The 19,327-nt window shown below is 38.6% G+C and overlaps 1 protein-coding gene across 1 annotated transcript in view; it reads right to left on the minus strand.

The window, feature by feature from the left end:
* Nucleotides 1-19,327, minus strand: part of frem2b (FRAS1 related extracellular matrix 2b) — a 78,212-nt gene that overhangs the window by 2,985 nt on the left and 55,900 nt on the right. The window contains exons 7-23 of the mRNA XM_047391437.1: nt 17,361-17,510; nt 14,012-14,221; nt 13,733-13,930; nt 13,462-13,626; nt 13,047-13,229; nt 12,826-12,956; nt 12,580-12,735; nt 11,576-11,879; nt 11,277-11,408; nt 10,432-10,763; nt 7,389-7,581; nt 7,152-7,256; nt 6,770-6,897; nt 5,739-5,873; nt 4,412-4,538; nt 3,235-3,422; nt 2,997-3,143 (exon numbers count right to left, since the gene is read on the minus strand). Of these exons, the coding sequence (XP_047247393.1) occupies nt 2,997-3,143; nt 3,235-3,422; nt 4,412-4,538; nt 5,739-5,873; nt 6,770-6,897; nt 7,152-7,256; nt 7,389-7,581; nt 10,432-10,763; nt 11,277-11,408; nt 11,576-11,879; nt 12,580-12,735; nt 12,826-12,956; nt 13,047-13,229; nt 13,462-13,626; nt 13,733-13,930; nt 14,012-14,221; nt 17,361-17,510 (2,984 nt within the window). The remainder of the gene's footprint in view (nt 1-2,996; nt 3,144-3,234; nt 3,423-4,411; nt 4,539-5,738; nt 5,874-6,769; nt 6,898-7,151; nt 7,257-7,388; nt 7,582-10,431; nt 10,764-11,276; nt 11,409-11,575; nt 11,880-12,579; nt 12,736-12,825; nt 12,957-13,046; nt 13,230-13,461; nt 13,627-13,732; nt 13,931-14,011; nt 14,222-17,360; nt 17,511-19,327) is intronic.

Below are 19,327 nucleotides of genomic sequence, written 5' to 3' on the forward strand. Positions count from 1 at the left end.
GCATTTACATCAAAAGTGAATCAGTTTTTCCTCTCTCCTTTTCTGTTTCTATCTTATTCCTTCTCCGTCATGTTTCATCACATCAATTTATTAAGATACTGGGTTGTTTGGATTTTGATTATTCATTTGCATTTGTGCTTTAATCACTTCTGAGTTCTTTATTATTGTTTAACAAGTGTTGCCATATACAGTTTGTTTCTCTGTGTGCATTCTTGCTTGAAAGATGTTGCCATATTAGTTCATTCCTTTGTGTTTAGTTTCTTAGTTCATTATTGTGTCCCGTTCTTTGTGCACTTGGATTTATTTCTCGTATTTATTTATTTCCCTCTTGTTTGTAGTTTCTTTGTGTCTAGTTCAGCTTCCTTTGTTTTAATTATTTATCTTCCTTCAGTCCGCCTGTTTGCTCTCCTCCGCAGCTGGTCCTAATCCCCTGATATCCTAGATTCAATGTGATTCTCCACTCCGATATAAGTTAACTGGTTTTTATTGTTTTCTGCTGGTTACTTCCATGTCCTGCTCTCCTTGTGCAAGACCTGTAGATTTTCTGTTCATTAAACCTTCACTATGCTTATCCAAAGTCCCTGTCTGGAGTTTGGCCCTGCGTCTACCACACATTGTATGACATTAGTAACATAAGTAACTTTTGAGCCAGCCCTATCAAAAGCTAAACAGGGAACAACAGTGGGAGGTGAAGAAACAATGAAGCATTCCTAACAAGAAGAAGCTTCTGTCTTAACATGCCTAATAGTGTACTTTCTCCATTTGGTACCAAAAAAAAAAAACCAATTCCAGAGGCATCTTTAGGGTACACAGAAAGCATTCTTTAGCATTTCTGAAGCAGTTATTTATTTTTTTGTGCTGGCCCTTTTTTTTTACTGCCTTTAAGCATTTCACTTTCAACATGTTTATATTCTGTGAGCATACAATCACATCTTGCTCCATTAGTTGTGTAAAATACTCACAATAAAGCACCAAGTTGCTATAAAACTGACAGCATCATTTGGCCACCTCACACCTATACAGGTCCTTCTCAAAATATTAGCATATTGTGATAAAGTTCATTATTTTCCATAATGTAATGATGAAATTTTAACATTCATACATTTTAGATTCATTGCACACTAACTGAAATATTTCAGGTCTTTTATTGTCTTAATACGGATGATTTTGGCATACAGCTCATGAAAACCCAAAATTCCTATCTCACAAAATTAGCATATCATTAAAAGGGTCTCTAAACGAGCTATGAACCTAATCATCTGAATCAACGAGTTAACTCTAAACACCTGCAAAAGATTCCTGAGGCCTTTAAAACTCCCAGCCTGGTTCATCACTCAAAACCCCAATTATGGGTAAGACTACCGACCTGACTTCTGTCCAGAAGGCCACTATTGACACCCTCAAGCAAGAGGGTAAGACACAGAAAGACATTTCTGAACGAATAGGCTGTTCCCAGAGTGCTGTATCAAGGCACCTCAGTGGGAAGTCTGTGGGAAGGAAAAAGTGTGGCAGAAAACGCTGCACAACGAGAAGAGGTGACCGGACCCTGAGGAAGATTGTGGAGAAGGGCCGATTCCAGACCTTGGGGGACCTGCGGAAGCAGTGGACTGAGTCTGGAGAAGAAACATCCAGAGCCACCGTGCTCCATAAGACCTCAGCAGTGCCACAGGCTGATTGCCTCCATGCCACGCCGCATTGAAGCAGTCATTTCTGCCAAAGGATTCCCGACCAAGTATTGAGTGCATAACTGTACATGATTATTTGAAGGTTGACGTTTTTTGTATTAAAAACACTTTTCTTTTATTGGTCGGATGAAATATGCTAATTTTGTGAGATAGGAATTTTGGGTTTTCATGAGCTGTATGCCAAAATCATCCGTATTAAGACAATAAAAGACCTGAAATATTTCAGTTAGTGTGCCATGAATCTAAAATATATGAATGTTAAATTTTCATCATGACATTATGGAAAATAATGAACTTTATCACAATATGCTAATATTTTGAGAAGGACCTGTATATCTGTCCTAATTAACTGTTTAGATAAAATAAAATAATTCCTGACTTTGCAGGGCTCATTGAAACTAATTAAAGCGAATAAGCTATTATGAAACACTAATAGTATTCAAATAAAGGTATTGGAATGCAGATTCATGGGATTCTAATTAAAAAAATTAGCACTTCCTGTAGGGTTCCTAAAGGCTCCATTATCAGACTACTTTTATTCAAAATCTAGATGCTCCCCCAGCTCATATTACAGAGTTTTACAAAATTCTTTTAATACATGTCCAACAGTTTTTGTTCTTTTTTTTGTAAAGCCCTTGTGAATATTGCTATAGAAATCATTCCTTGTCTTGCCTAATGGTAAGGATTGGTATCTACGTATGAAAACGCTTTGTTTCTGGAGAACCCGGGGAACTCTCATTCATTGCTGTAGACTGCTGCAAATATCAACATTTATTTTAGCGTTTATCTAGTTAATAAAACCAATATGATGTGATTTTCACACAAACAGTGAGTCCAGAAATTGCGAAATGAGGTTAGAAAAGCAGAGAGGTAATCAGGCTATTGGAGACTACCTTCCTGTAGACCTCATGATTCTTTTTCCTCCTAACAAGCCAAGAAAAACTGACTCTGTGACTAGAAGACGCAATGTAGACATAATGAAAGGTTGAAACTTTGAGTCATAATTGACTCTGCTATTCAAGGTCATTAGAAGCCAGGATTATGTACTTGCTGTAAACTTTTTAAGTGGAGACAGAACAGTCTGGTCAGTGAATCTCCTTTCTTACAGCTTGTTAAAAGATAAATGTCTGTATAAAAATAATGTTATAATCACTGTGTGACTCTTATCTATTTTTATTCTTTATACTTTGCTTCTTACAAAGGAGAATTTTTTGATCATACTAGTTTCATGGAAATTGCAAGGCTGGGTTTAAGCTGCCAAATAAAATGCTGATAAAATACCCGCAGGATTATCAAAGTGTGAACACTGACCTGAAAGAGAGCTGCCGAATCCATTCTGAAACCATCTGCTCCAGACTGTCTGACTAGAGCTAAAGCACCAGGGTCATCCACTGCCAGGAAGGCATTAAAGGCAACATTGCCAAATGAATGAGCCTGGGTCTCTGGCTGGGCCTTGTCCTACAGTGACAAATTAATGTAATGAACACTGAGGTATGAATGATCACAAAGCACACATGTTAAAATAAAGGGGTTGTTATATTTTACTCACAATAATCTTGAACCTGTACAGCAATGATAGAGTATCAGCCAGGCAGCCAAACTCGAAGTTGCTCGGGTTGTATTTTGGGACATATCCATCAGCACCAGTACACAGGAACACTTTCTCTATGTTGCAGATAAAAGAGTCGCCCAGGTTCTGAACTGGATCCACCATCACTCTGCCATAAATTGTATCTCCTGACAAAAACAATGGAAATGTTAGTCTTAGTCATTCAGAAAGGTACGCTGTTAGGGAACCAAAACAAATACAAAAATTGGTAAAGTTCACATTGTGTTTTATAGGACTGTCGCTAAAATATTTCTGTTATGGCTGTTATAAAAAACAAGTTATTATTGGTAAATAATTTTCACTTGGAATTAAAATAAAGAAATAGATGTTGGTCTATTTTTACCTGAGTACTTTAAACTTTGACTACTGAGGATTTAAAGTAATTTGCTATAATCTGCTATAACCTACTGTAAAGAAATGTGGTTGTGGGATTCCATTTAAATGTACCTGCAAGATATTGCTCAGAGTTACTTTGGTTTGATTAGAGGTCATAATCTATTTTATTACATAGGAGTTAACTGGCTAAAAACTGAAACTGAACCACAATCAACAGAAATAGGAGGTATTATAATATATTCAGAAAAGAGTATGCCATTAAAATAAATTATATATGAGATTTAGGCAGATTTGTTATCATTCATATCAATAATGAATGCAAAATACCTAAATACGAAGACCTATAACCTGTTAAAAGGTAGTCAAATACATGGGTATTAAAAGGAAGTAGGAAATTGGGCTATGAAGTTGCTAAGGGGCAGAGTGTCCTCGATCCTAAATAAATACAAAAAAAACCAGTCTTGAGAAAAAAAGATGATACTAATTCTATTTAAAGTAATTTCTGACTTATATTAAATTTCAGACCTGGACTGAAATCTTCATTTTTTTATTTCCTTTCTCAGGAAGAGCAAAGAAGCCGAAGGGCTTCTTTTCTTTTCTTTTTTTTCTCACCAAGTCAGAAAATAATGTGAAACAGATCTGCTATATCTACAAATATAAATTTAACACCAACATGTTTGTTTTTGGTGAGTTAAATGAAAGAATCCCAAGCGTAGAGCAACCAAAAATGTATGTGTTGTAAAAAAAGACATCTGTTGCTGGGGTTTGTGTTGTACTTTACCTTGTGAGAAAGCAGTATCACTCTCCTGTCCAAAGCCCATGGAACCATCTGAGAGCCAGAGAGTCCGTTTAGACAACAGGATCATCTGTGTGTTTAAGCTGAATTCAGCAGCCACTGGGTCGCTAACCTAGAATTACACAGAAGATTCAGCACAAGTAAAATAACAAAAAAAAAAAGAAAGAAAGACAAAGCTAAGAATATTATGGACATAAATCATGAAAAGAGTAAGTGTATCTTCAGGATCCTTTGAAAATGTATTTTCTGAAAATCATAACAAATACAAAAACAAGAGTTATATGTCACGTAGTGACATTTGTGGACTTTGTTGGCTTTGTGTTTGTTTACCCTTTTGCTTAGATTTTTCTATTTTGGTTTTTGTTTCATGTTTTCTTTTCTCCCTCTTCCGCCTCCTAGTGTTTACTTCTTAAGTTCTTTTATGGTTGTCTTCTTATTACTTGGTATGGTTTATTATTATTATTATTGTAATTATTATAGTTCTTGGTCTTCCCTGGATTCTCTAGTTTTATTTCTCTTTAGTATCTTTGTGTTTTATTATTTGTTCCTTTGCACTCTTCTTGTTTACTAGTTTATTTTCTGTTTCCTTTCCAGTTAATTCAGTCAGTGTGGTTAGGTTTGTTTTCTTTATGGGTTCTTTGTTTGTTCTCAGGTTGTTATTGTTGTTCCTATGTCTCCTCTACTTTCTCTGTTTACTTTAGTCATGATTATTCTAGTTTTCTTATTCCCCATTTGATTATTAATCTTTGTCTATAGGTTTGCTTGGTCTGTGTTTCTGTTTATTAGTTACTTTGCCCATCCTCAGCCTTTGTATTTGTTTCACCTGTTCCTTCTGCTTCCCTGCCTCCTTGTCACACCTGTTCCCTGTTCCGTTGATTATCTGCCTTTGTTATCTCACAGAATATAAGTTGGTTTTGTGTCTTTGTTCGTTGCTGGTTCCTTGTGTTCGTCACACCTTGTTCTCGTCCATGATTATGCTTTGTTTTTTTGCCACGCCTTGCTTTGGGAAACCTGCATTGATTTTACTATGCTTTTTGACCTTGTAAATAAATCCTTGAATTACAAAGATGATCCTGCCGAGCTCTTGTCTGCACTTTGGTCCGATCCAAAACCACATCGTGACAGTATATCAAGAAAATTATACATGACTCAGCGTACATTTGGGCTCAATCCGCCAAATTATAATTTCTCTTTTGTGGATTAATAATTTAGTTCAACTAAATCATGACCCTAAATTATGATCTGACATTAAATGATAAAACAGAGCATAAATAATGGTGCTTTACATTTAAATACATCAAGGTAAATGTACCTGCTGAAAGCGGATATCCAGATCAAAGGTGAGAGGCTCTCTAGGATTGCAGACCGGAGGAAGGGAGTACTCCAAGCTCAGAGGGGAAGTACAGGGGATCAGTTTTACTGTGTACATGCCAGAGTAGTCACGCACCTGAGATCATATGTTAGAAAATGTCAAACAAGGTTTGCAAGGAAAATGCATTTTGCTGGTTGAGCAGCAGAGTTGAGTATTTCTATTTGTCCATGAAAAACTTGCCAAATCCTCTTTTTCAATGCCAAACTGCATAATATATTATTGACTCTTTTGGTGTGGTTTCTTGGTTTGGATGATTGCAGTCTGAAGAAACAAAGCATGTTGGCAATTGAACAATTTATTCATTTAACAAACCGAGACCTCAATAGTGCATGAGGCAACTGTACACAACAGCCTGGAACATCTACCTCATGCTGGTCACTAGCGTGTTTACACACCGTTGTGGGATTGCATCCCATTTTTCAATCAGCAGTTGTAACAAGTCATCCAATATGGTTATGTTGGTCACTGCCATGAACAGCACAAGCAATCTGATACCACAAGTTCTCAGTGGGGTTGATTGGAGGCAGAACATTCAGTTCTCTCTCATCCTCTATTCTGGAGGTTGTCTTTGACAAACCCTGCCTTGAATTGGGTGAGCACTGACCACTAAAGGATCGAGTTCGGGCCCTAAGAGCAGACATACAGGACTGCCTCTAGTTGCTATAATCTTGATAGCTCTCTGCATTGGGATTGACTCCAATGATGTCTAGTCTTGTTGTTACAGTAAGAGAAATGCCTCCCCACACCATCATGTTGCCTCTGCCAAAAGCTGTACATACTTAACATTTCTGCACAACCTACAAATGCATTTTCTTAATAAATGTGGCACCATCTAAAGGGAAATAAACAGCCTTCCCAACAGTTTAAGATTTACTGCCAGGAAGCATTATTAAAACAATGAACACCAAATTTCTTACTTTTTCCACAAAGCTTTTATATATACAAAATACTCATGCAAAACGCTTCCTTACAGCAAAATCAGAGATGAATGTCCACTGTTGAATGGGCTGACTGTAGGTTGGCTCACTCCTAACGAGGCTAAGGTTATATGTTAAACCAGGGTGGTCTGCACACATGACCACTGAGGTCAGTAGTGAAGCTGATGGAAAAAAACATATGCATGAGAAAATTTTTTTAAATATATGCATATGAAAATTTGCCAAACAAAGGGACTATAAATCAAAGGTATCAAACCTCCACATTAAAAACTATATTTTAAATAATATTAAAAAAAATTATATATATATATATATATTTATTTTATAAATTATTTGTTATAATCTTTATTCAAAATAAAATTATAAGTCAAATAATCTATCACATTAAATGTAGGTTTTATCATACATGCTGTACCTGGGTGTGCAAGCACAAACAGGCCTTTAAATCGAGCTTCAGTGCGGAAGTTAACTACTAATTGCCCCAGGCCATTTATACGCATGCTGGTTGGGTAGAGGGCACCTGCAGGGACAGTGAAAGACTATTGTCATTTATTAACTTCATACATTTTAACCACCTTTCTCAATATACATGACACACATTACATTTTAAAACATCAAACATTAACAACTCAACCCCATTCCCCAAACTTTCCTTGAAGTTCAGCCTCTGGTGGACTCCCAACACCGTCTCTCCACAAGATGGCGGTGTCATACACAAATGTGAGCCTCAGCTCTGACTGCAAGTCAAAGTGCTGCCACCCTCCTGCTCCCACAGGAGAATGGAAGACATAGGACACATGTAGCGGGACTCGAAGTGTCACAAAGGATTGGACAAGATTCAGCACCTGCAGTGAAAATAGCATGATGGTGACTTTTTTGGCTACAGACATAATCGTTAAGATTTGTGTTCCTGCGACAAGACATTCTGAATACAGAATGCATGCAATATACTAAATGTACAACCGTAAATTGGCATTATGGCTGATCAATGTTCTGTTGCACCAAAGCAACAGATAAAGATAAACAATTATATTTTAGAGAATTTAAATGACCATTTACTATTCTTCATGGCAATAAAGGTTTCATTAAGGAGGCAAAAAGTTCACTTATTGATCTGTAGCTGAAATATTTATTGCATTCTCTACGTAAATCACATACCTTCGCCACCAGAGTCTGAGTTCAGCATTTTCTGTTTCTGCAAATATCACGGCTGCTGTACTATACATTTCATTCTCTAAAAAGAGCTATCCGAAAATGGTCAAAATCCTCAAAGGGACCTCTCTTTGGTATCTGCACTTTCCTCTGACCTATGAGAGGTACCTGCCTGCACTAGCTTTGTGCTCATGTGGAGACATGCCTACGCCTTTGGGCATTTAGAGCTCAGCTGAATGATTTGCTAAATGGCCTTCTGACACAACCTGCTGGGTTTTAATAGATTCCTGCGGTCTTGTTAAGCTGGCCACTAAGCCCTGCACTGTGACATGACACTAAAGCGAGCTCTACTGAGCTGTCTCCAATCAGCCTGCCAGCCCACTTAAAGAAGCACTTGGGTCACAGGGCACCAGCAAGCAAAGGTTGTTCTCTTTTCTGTTGATTCTCTCATGCATGTCCTGAATCTGTGCTGGTGGAGCTTCATTCTACACATCTACCTATAGCTCTGATTTGAGGAAACATTGAGGCTGAACAAAAACACACAGTTATCATATAAATTATCCTTGGCCTAACTATTCATGCATTTTTTCATCAGCGAAGGAAATACAATTAACATGCTCATTCATGTATGCTCATTCATGTAAGCAGGGTTAGGTTATAAAACAATATCCCAAACTTTGAACATTTCACTGAGCGCAATTCAATGCAACATCTAAAATAAGGAAAAGCATGCCACAACTGCAAACCCAACAAGATATCTCAGCCCACCTAAACTGACAGCTCAGACAAGGAGCACATTAATCAGAGAAGCAGGCAAGAGGCCCAAGGAGGAACTGCAGAAATCCACAGCTAAGGTGGAAGGATCTGTTAACAAGACAACTATTAGGTCTGCACTCCTCAAATCTGACCTTTATCGAAGTGTGGCAAAAAAAGAAAGCTGCAAAAAGTCCCATTTGCAGTTTGTCAGAAACCATGTAGGGGACACAGCAGACACGGTACTCTGGTCAGATGACAGCAAAATGTAACGTTTTGGTCTACATGCAATTGCTGTCACCCCATCCTCATTGTAAACCCTAGTGGTGGCAGAATCATGCTGTGGAGAGGTTTTTTTTCAGCAGGTACAGGAAAGCTCTTGAGAGTTGATGGGGAGGAGCTAAATACATGGCAATCCTGGTAGAAAAGCTGTTAAGAGCCTACAAAAGATTTGAGACTAGGGCAGATGTTCTCCTTCTAACAGGGCAACAACCATAAGCATACAGCCAGAGTTACAATAGCATGGTTGAATTTTAAGTATTTTCATGAGGTAGAATGACTACGTCCTTACCTAAAAACAATTGAGAAACTGTGGTGAGACAAAAAAATTGATGGGAAAATTGATCTACATAACTGTAAGCTCGCAAAGAAGAACTGTACATTCCAAACCCCAATAGACTTGTAACTGATTGCAGAAAAACATAGTTTTTAGTTAGTAGTTTTATAAAGTATTGACTCAGATAGGTTGAATATAAATGTACACCACACCTTTAAGATTTTTTAAAACCTACATCATTTTCATTTCAAGTCTCACATAAAACCCTCAAAAATGCAGTAACCTTTGTGGCTGTAGCAGAAATATGGAACGGTTTAATAGGTATGGATACTTTTGCAAGGCAGCATACTAGCTGAGACTTGTCAAGACAAGTTCCTTACAGCCACATTCACATGTACATTATGCGGTTACAGGCAACACCTTTTCACTTGTTGAGAATCACCTGGGTGATGCTTTTGTTATTAAAACAAACCAAAAAGCTATGTAAAATAAAAATCTCACAATATACTGGAAAAATAAACATACTGGTAGACTCCAACAGGCAGGGAAATAGAATATAGTGACACAGTGCTTCAGGGTTAAATTACTGATCCTCCGAAGGAAGTTAAAGTTTTTCACCATGAGGTGCCCCCCGATTCTTAGGGACCTCTTTTATCAACTCTCTACCTTAATTAACTCAATGTAAACTTAGAGCACGTTTCCAAGGTGAATGCAAATGTTGAAGGCTGTGAGACGTGTGCTAGAAGGCCAAGGGGAGATTTGAGATTTCCTCCCTCTCTTGCTGTGTATAACATCTGCTGCTGCGTAAGAGCAGCTTGTGCACGGGGCAAAAAGGCAAAAATGGTGAACAGGGATTTTTATGAGACTGCCAGCCATTTACTTGTCACTTTCACAAGACAAATAACTTGCTTTACCGGGAACAAAGGGGAGCAGGTGCTGGTTTAGACATTACTAGAGAGGATAACCCTACAAACAATTATTGGCTTCTTGACATGCTTGAACTCAGTTTTGGAGTATTGGTTGGGTGAGTGGCTGGTTGGGTGGGAATCAAAGAGAAGAGACGTTTTAATAAGATAATGAATAAAAAAAGACAGACTGCATCTTTAACTCCTAAAGCTACATTCCTGTCCTCAAGAGGCAGAAAGGCTATTCTGAACTGAGTGGAAGCTCCAAATGTTTATAGAGAAAAGAAGGGATCAAAGGTGAGCTGAAGCTTAAAAGCTGTAGTTCTTACCTGTCCATCAGTTCCGATGGTGCCTCCACAGTCACTGAGGAGCTCTGACATGTCATAGTAGCTGGTGAATTCCCACAAACAAGCCTCCAAATTGAGGTTTCTGTAGAACCGTAGAGTGCTGGACCCCCTTACGGAAGTGCTGAATTGGTAAGGTGCCGTCTGACCAATAATTTCTGGATTCTTGGTGGCTTCAGTTAGGAAGCCGTAGCGGGTCTTGACCTCAGTGTAGTCCAACAAATTGGAGCAGCGATGGTGGCCAACACGGGTCCCGTCGGGGCTCAGCGTCAGCTCAAAATTAGAAAGGGGTCGGGTGGAGACTACAGGCAACATTCCTGTTGAAGGATACAGACAGTGGGTAACAAAGTGTCCTAGTAGTGTCTAAAGCATTGTAAAAATATTAGGCCTTGCAAAAGTATTCATACCCCTTGAACATATTTTCACAAGTTATCAAGGACAAACTTCAATGTATTATATTGTACAGATCAACACAAAGCAATGTATAATTGTGAAGAGGAAGAAAGGGCCCCCGAGGCTTAAGGGGCAAAGTTAGGACATTTTGGGGCAAATGTTTAGGGGTTAAATTACACACAGGTGGACTCTATTTACTAATGCGGTGATTTCTGAAGTCAGCTGTCCTTTATTTTATTAGGGCTATATGCACGCCACACTTTTGAGAGTTTTTATCTGTTTAAAAGTTTGAAAACCTTCAGTTCATAAAAATTAGCTACTTTTAAAAAAATGGGTTTACTGGTAACATATTATTGACATGTTGAATAGAATGCTTCCAGAAAATTCCCTGCTTTTGAGGTACTTAATATTCTAAACTTTAAACCCGTTTCTCTTACCATCAATGTGCGGCATGGTGACCGTTAATTTGATGAGGTTGGGATGGTCTGAATCCTCTGCTCCAATGTATCGCAGCCTGGCAGAGAAAGGCTCAGCCCCAACAGTGCCTGCAACCCGAGGCTGACACATTCCTGAAAATGTGCAATATGTGAAAAATAAAATGCCTTTACCCAAAAAAGTCTGATAGAAGAAAATGTAATATCAATGGGAGACATAATACAAGACACCAGCTGCTATTCATGTTGCTGTATCTTTAAAAAGTGTACATTGTTTACATTAGGAAATAGGTTGTACTCACCCTCATCTATGCTGATTGACACTATGGGGCTAGTAAGTTCTAGTCCTTCACCCCCATTAGAGTTCACAGCCCTGGCAGCGCATTGGACCCTGGAGCCAGCCTGGAAATAGACTGAGTCCAGAGTTATGAGTTTGGAGGAAGTGAAGAAAGTGTCAAAGTCTACCTCCCGCATTGGGCTAGTGACACCATCTGGGCCGGTGGGGGCGCTAACCAGCCAGCGATAACGAGTTAAAGTGTTGTTGATGTTCTCGCTCACACAGATAGAGCCTGTTTTATGGAAGTCTGGATACTTGGGGTTACAGGCCTGGAAGATGAAAAAGAAACGTGTTTGTAAGTGAAAATTAGAAACTTTTTTATTTCCATAGCAAAATTTGTGTCAGTTTTAGCTGATACTTATCATTCTATAAGTTAACCGAAAGTGGATTAAAATATGTTATTTTTTTAAGGTAATGCAATTAAAAACATGTTTTTTTCTGTTAATTTTCCTTACTGGGTCTGATGCGTCTCATCTTCGGCTTGACAGTATGCCATAGATTTGGTTTGGGGATTAAGTCAAGCTAGCTGGCTGTCTAATCAAGCACTGTAATAGCATGGTCAATTAAACAGGGTAGCCTACTGGTACTTTTGACAGTCCTGCTGGAAAATGAAATCAGCATCTCCATAAAGCTTGTCAGCAGAGGGAAGCATGAAGTCCTCTAAAATCTCCTGGTAGATCTCTGACTGACTCCCTAAATCATCAGTGTGTGTGTGTGCTTTGCTTCACAATCCTGACAAAGTATCCCTCCTTTTACTACAATTTTTTCTTCCACTCAACTTTCCATATGCTTTCATACATGACTGCACAACCAGATTCTTTCTTTGAATTGAATTACATGTGTAATATTAGACTTATGTTGTATTGTAACTTAATGACAGATTTGGCTATATATATGCCTGGCTTGTAAGACAAAGATAATCATCAGTTGACACTGTAAAGCGAATGTTGAGATTGGTTTAGCACATACAGTCACACAAATGACAGGGTATCCAGCCATGGGCGGGGAAGGTCTGTTCTGTTTGATGTCATCATAACTAAACAGAGAAATCACGATGGGAATGGAGGGAAACGTTACGTCCGCCATGCTGTTCCTCTCTTCAATATAAATGATTGCTTTGGTCATCTGTTGATTGACCAACAAGAGAATTAGTTTTATAGGAAAATAAAATGTTACTTGTCATTTGATTATAAAGAAATAAGATTAAAGTGGGACCTTTGTTTCTGCCACCATGTTTTCATCAGGCTTAAGGTGGACTGTGAAGGCCTCCCTCATTTCTCTGACACCATCGTATAAAACCTCCACCTCCACATGGTGTTCTGTGTCTCCCTGTTTGAATACAATTTCTGCAGAAAAAGGAGAGAAATTTGATAAGCATTTTTACCAAATCTATTTCAGCTGGTGGCCTGATAAAAGAGGCTGATATTAATATTTACCCTCAGATATTGGATGATAGTCGTCCCCAGAGGTGGCGGATCCATCTTTTGTGTGCACTCGAACAACAGAGACCTTGGAAGTGTCTCCAACACGCAATACTGAGATCTTTACCACGGAGACTTGACCCTTTTCCTTTGGTTCATTCACACTGAATTTGGTGTCTTCAAAACTAATAACAGGTCCTGTAAAAATGTCCCATAGTGAAACCAAATACTGTATTACAGTCACCATTACTGAGACTCAGAAAATGCTGCCAACATTGCAACGTCCTAAAATGCATTATTATGGAATATCTGATTTAATTTAAAATAATTAATATTACAGTAAAATTTCTACATGTAATAACTTTAAGTTTGACTACTATGTGCATCAATGTAAGCATCTTTATTCAACAAAAGAGCAAAAAATTCTTACTGTCTGCATCATCTTTAATTTTAATAAGTGTTTCATTTTGCTTTCCAATAGATGCTCCAAATGGAGATTCACTCTTGGGACTCCCCAAGACCAGACGAAGCTCTTCCTCCTCCTCATGCTCCGTGTCATCAACCAGTACAAGTAAACAAGGTTTTTCAATCTCTCCTGAAAAACAGATCACAATGAAAAACTGTACCTTGGTCCTGCAAATCTTTGCATCAGTAAGTATGTAGCTAAGAAAGCAGACACATGTTAGGTTCTGCAACACCACCTGATAAGAAGGTAATGATGGACGCATCTGTGTTTGGCCTTTCATTAAAGTCCATCATCACCTGAGCTGTCCCCTGCCTGCTGTAGCAGCGGACTGTAGACTTGTGGCTGATGTCACCACTGCGGTACACCATAGCTGAGATCGGTCCTGAGTTTTCATTGACCACATAGACAGCATGCCGGAACTGCACTTGGGGCACTTAAACAGAATAATTTAATCCAGAAATCACAAACATTGCAAAATCATTTGAGTAATTTTCAACAATGAGTTTTAGCTCACAGTCGGAAATGAAGTCATTGATGATGATGGCAGTTTTGCTCGGCTCCCCGAGGATTCCATTCATTGGCATCCGCAGTACCAGTTCAAACCTTTCTGGCCCTTCCAGGACTGGCTGACCAAGATCATCCAGGATGGTCACGCGAAATGTCTGCATGGTGACCCCTGGTGCGAAGTCCAAATTCCGGCTGATTCCCACATAATCCACGCCAGCTGCCCCGCAACACAACACAATTCAGGCATATTTTGAACAACATTATTTTGAAAATTATTTAAAGAGATAGATTTTTTGAAGTGATTTTCTGTAAAGGTTATTTTCATACTTGGTTCCCTTACTTATATTAGAAAGATGTTATATTGTAGTGAGTTTTTTTAGAAAACCAAATAAATCCAGAAAGCAGCAGAAGGCTAACAACTAGCCAAAGAGGGTTATCTACTTAAGCTGTTTTTATAAAATTAAAAACAACCAAAAACGTTCACATCCATCAAGTACATTCCTACAGTGCTAGGAACAAGCCCGCTTACAGACTTCTTACATTTTCACTTTTTTTTAATCACACTTGCATGAAACAAAATTTTATATCAGAGAAACAAAACTGAGTAATTAAACATTTCCAAATGACGATTTGTTAACAAAAATCAACTGGGCCCTACATGAACATATATATTCCCTTCTTGGCAAATCATAAATTAGCTGTGATTTACCGCATTTTAGTAAAAATTTCACTAGCCACACCCAGGCTTGATTCCTGCCAGACATTAGAATAAAAAAAACTCCACTTAAATAGAACCAGTCTGATAAAACAAAATTGAAAAAAAGATGTAAAAAAGCAACCAACCATGAACCAAACTAAAGAAAACCAAAAACAAATGGCAAAGTCAGTAACATTCTATTATTCTCTAAGCATTGGAAAGGTATTTCAAATTCTTTGAGACTCAAAAGAACCAAACTGAAAGCTTTTAACAAAAAATCAAAAACAAAAAACAGAACAGGGGAGTGGCCAACCTACCAAAATGACTCCAAAAGTATACTGGTGATTGATCCAAGAGGTCACAAAAGACCTAACAACAATATGGACAGAGACTGGGTAAAAATCATGGTCTGGAGAAAATCCTCAAGGAGAAATGTCCAGCAATCAGTTTGACCAAAAGCAAAAGAGCACTTAAGCAGTCGGATAATGATCAAAATCATACCAGCAAGTCCACCAGTATGAATGGTTCAGTAAAGCAAAATTAAAGCTTTGTAGAGGCCTTGTCAAAGAAGTCTGGCAGAATGAAACACTAGGAGACCTGAAAACGTAGGAACACAGCACTACTTACACTCACGACCACTTTATTAGGTACACCTGTCCAACTGCTCGTTAACACAAATTTCTAATCAGCCAATCACATGGCAGCAACTCAATGCATTTAGGCATGTAGACATGGTCAGGACGATCTGCTGCAGTTCAAACGGAGCAAAGAATGGGGAAGAAAGGTGATTTAAGTGACTTTGAACGAGGCATGGTTGTTGGTGCCAGACGGGCTGGTCTGAGTATTTCAGAAACTGCTGATCTACTGGGATTTTCACGCACTACCATCTTTAGGGTTTACAGAGAATGGTCCGAAAAAGAGAAAATATCCAGTGAGCAGCAGTTCTGTGGGCACAAATGCCTTGTTGATGCCAGAGGTCAGAGGAGAATGGCCAGACTGGTTTGAGCTGATAGAAAGGCAACAATAACTCAAATAACCACTCGTTACAACCAAGGTATGCAGAAAAGCATCTCTGAACACACAACACGTCGAACCTTGAGGCGGATGGGCTACAGCAGTAGAAGACCACACTGGGTGCCACTCCTGTCAGCTAAGAACAGGAAACTGAGGCTACAAATCGCACAGGCTCACCAAAATTGGACAACAGAAGATTGGAAAAACATTGCCTGGTCTGATGAGTCTCGATTTGTGCTGCGACATTTGGATGGTAGGGTCAGAATTTGGCGTCAACAATATGAAAGCATGGATCCATCCTGCCTTGTATCAATGGTTCAGGCTGGTGGTGGTGTAAGGGTGGGGGGGATATTTTCTTGGCACACTTTGGGCCCCTTAGTACCAATTGTGTCAATGCCACAGCCTACCTGAGTATTGCTGTAGACCATGTCCATCCCTTTATGACCACAATGTACCCATCTTTTGATGGTTACTTCCAGTAGGATAACGCGCCATGTCATAAAGCACGAATCATCTCAGACTGGTTTCTTGAACATGACAATGAGTTCACTGGACTCGAATGGCCTCCACAGTCACCAGATCTCAATCCAATAGAGGACCTTTGGGATGTGGTGGAACGGCAGATTCGCATCATGGATGTGCAGCCGACAAATCTGCAGCATCTGTGTGATGCTATCATGTCAATATGGACCAAAAAATTAAAGAACGGTCTTTTGTGAAAGTGCAGTAAGTTTAATATACTCTGATATAACGTTGTATCCCAGGAGTATTAACATTTTAAGTTTGAGTTGTTTTATCTTGTACTTAAATGTTAGCCTCTGTCTATTGTGAGAATTTCTTTAATTTTCTTCAATCTCACACCAACTTTCTACTATGTATAAGATAAATATTACTGATAGTAACTTCACAGAACTTCACTGCACACAATCTGAACTATCCCTTTAAGACATGCAAAACTAAAAAGAACCATGGACAAAATACTTGGTATTATTTTGACAGTAGCATTTGAAAGATATATACATTTATTTAATAAATAAAACCACACTGTCAGGGCCTGGACAGCTCTCCAACTGTAGACTGTTTCTTCTTTTAGAAATCTCTAAAGATCCTTTGTACTGAAAGCTCAACCTCTGCCTGCAGGCCATATTTCACATATTTATAACCTAGCTATATGTGGTCTTGGATTTTTATTATAGCCACATGATTAGATGCATAATCGTTTTTAAGCTGTAGCACAGGTAGAAAAACAGCTTTTAAGAATCCATGGGAAAGAGGATAACTGCCTGGGGGTCAGAGATAATAGGAGCTGCAGGGAAGACTTGGGGAAACAGCAATCAGTCCTATTCTCCAAAGTGCTTGGCAAAATGCAGAGTTATCAGCATGCATACCTGAAACTCAGTTCTCAGTCAGACTCGCTTTATATTCATAACAATGTGTACGAGTATCACTCCCCCCCTAAACTGTTTACATTCCCCAGGCCATCCACTCAACATATCCAGAGTGGAAATCATCTTTCATAGTTGAGCTCAGAAAGACAAAGAGTGACAGCACAGCAACTTAAGCCAATTATTTAATGTGGTGTGTATTAATGTAAACATGTAGTAGAGGATGCTGACAAGTAAACAAGTTTAACAAAGGTACGTACCCTCAGCTGAAACCGGATCAGTTTTTCTGGAGCGCACTGTGACAGTTGCTCCTTTGGAAAGATCAGACCCTGTCCTCCACACCTGCACCTCTACAAAGACATCACTCTCATCCACATGGTATTCCATGTTTCCAAAGTAGAAAACAGGAGCTAGGAATGACAAAAGAGGTGGGAGTGAAACATATGGTATATGGAAAGGGAAACTGCAGTATAGAGTCTAATAAACTCGTCAAACAAAGACAGTTAATTTTTGATTTAGTAGCACAGCTGAATACTTAATAGCTGCACACACATTATCTCTAATTACAGGAAAACTGAAGACTCTCTTCCATCAAATTAGCAGCACTGTAATTGTACTTTCAAACTTCCTGTCACAATGTTGAAGCGTTTCTAATGTTGAAACAAAGATTAATAGGCAAAATAACAACCTTGAGGCAAAACTGACTTCCTTTTTCTGTTTTGGGTGAGCCTGGCGGAGTTGCTGACTTTGATAGTGATGGATCTGAGAGGCAGACAGGAGGCCTGACAGGAGGTCTGGGGGATGTATGCCTTCGAGTGCCAGCCCAGGCCTGTGTGACTGCAATTAGTGTATCTATAAAACGAGTTTCCACTGCAGCCAAACTTCCTCACTGTGATTTTTAACTTTTAAAGGACCACGCTCCTGTTTTAGTGGTGTCCGTTTTGTTGTTTGTGAAATAGCTGCTTAAGATCTTGGACTCTTGGGGATGTTTATTTTCGGGATGTTTGGTGAGCAACTAGCAAATTTAGAACAGGGAAAGACAAATGTTGAAACCAATCGCTCATCAATTTTAGCCAACAGAGCCGTGCATTCCCATACCTTTTTTAAAATTAGAAGTAGGACAAACAAATCTTGCTCTTTATAATGCTGGTGAGAATTTTGAGTTTTAGGCAATTGTTGAGGGTTCCTTGCAAAAGTATTCCTTTGCAGTGTGTAATATTACAACCACAAATAAATTTAGACATATTTTAGTAAGTTTTTATGTGATCGATCAACACAAAGTGGTGCATATTTGTGAGGTACAAGATAATGAATGATCATAAAAATCAGAAAAATGTGGTGTTCATTTACTTTAATATCCCTCAATAAAACTCAGAGCAACCAATCGTCTTCAGAAATCTCTTGATTTGTAAATAGAGTCCATCTGGATGTTATTTATTTTCTTAGTATAAATAAAACGTTATGGAAGATTAGCAGACAGTGTTGAAAGAAACACATAAGAAGTCCTTCTAGCAGTTTGCCACCAGTCATGTAAGGGACACACATGTGGAGGACGTTGCTGTACTCAGATGAGATTAAAATTGAAAATGTTGCTGTCACCCTGAACACACCATCCCAATGGTGACACATACTGGTTGCAGCATCATGCTGTGGGATGATTGTTTTTCTTTAGCAGTGACTTCCCTGTCACTGCTAAATAATCCTGGAAGAAAACCAGGTAGAGGCTGCAAAAGGCTTCAGAATGAGTGACAACATATAGCCAGAGCTACAACAAAACAGTTATCAAGAAACAGATATTAACAAATATTCATGTGTTAAAGTGGGCCAGTCAAAGTTCAGACCTAAATCCAATTAAAAATCTGAAGCAAACCCTGAAAATTGAGGTTCATCAAAGCTCTCCATCCAGTCTGACTGGGTTTTGGCTGTTTTGCAGAGAATATGTCAGTCTCTATATGTGCAAAGCCAACAAAGACATAGCCCAAAAGACATACATATACAAAAACAATTCATACTTTTCAGACCCACATCCTCATAAGTAAAAAATAAAAGTGTATATTAATATATACTATCTAATTATTTGTCTAAGGAATCAAGAATTTTGTAACCACTTTGCCTAATTATATACTATCTGCTAAAAAACAGTTCTTGGTGGTGAAAATAGGCTGATTATAAAGCAATTGTGTACCTCTCAGAGAAGTCTTTTTTGTAATACATGGTAACAAAAAGC

Source organism: Girardinichthys multiradiatus, chromosome 18 (genome assembly GCF_021462225.1).
Source record: "Girardinichthys multiradiatus isolate DD_20200921_A chromosome 18, DD_fGirMul_XY1, whole genome shotgun sequence".
Classification (NCBI taxonomy): domain Eukaryota; kingdom Metazoa; phylum Chordata; class Actinopteri; order Cyprinodontiformes; family Goodeidae; genus Girardinichthys; species Girardinichthys multiradiatus.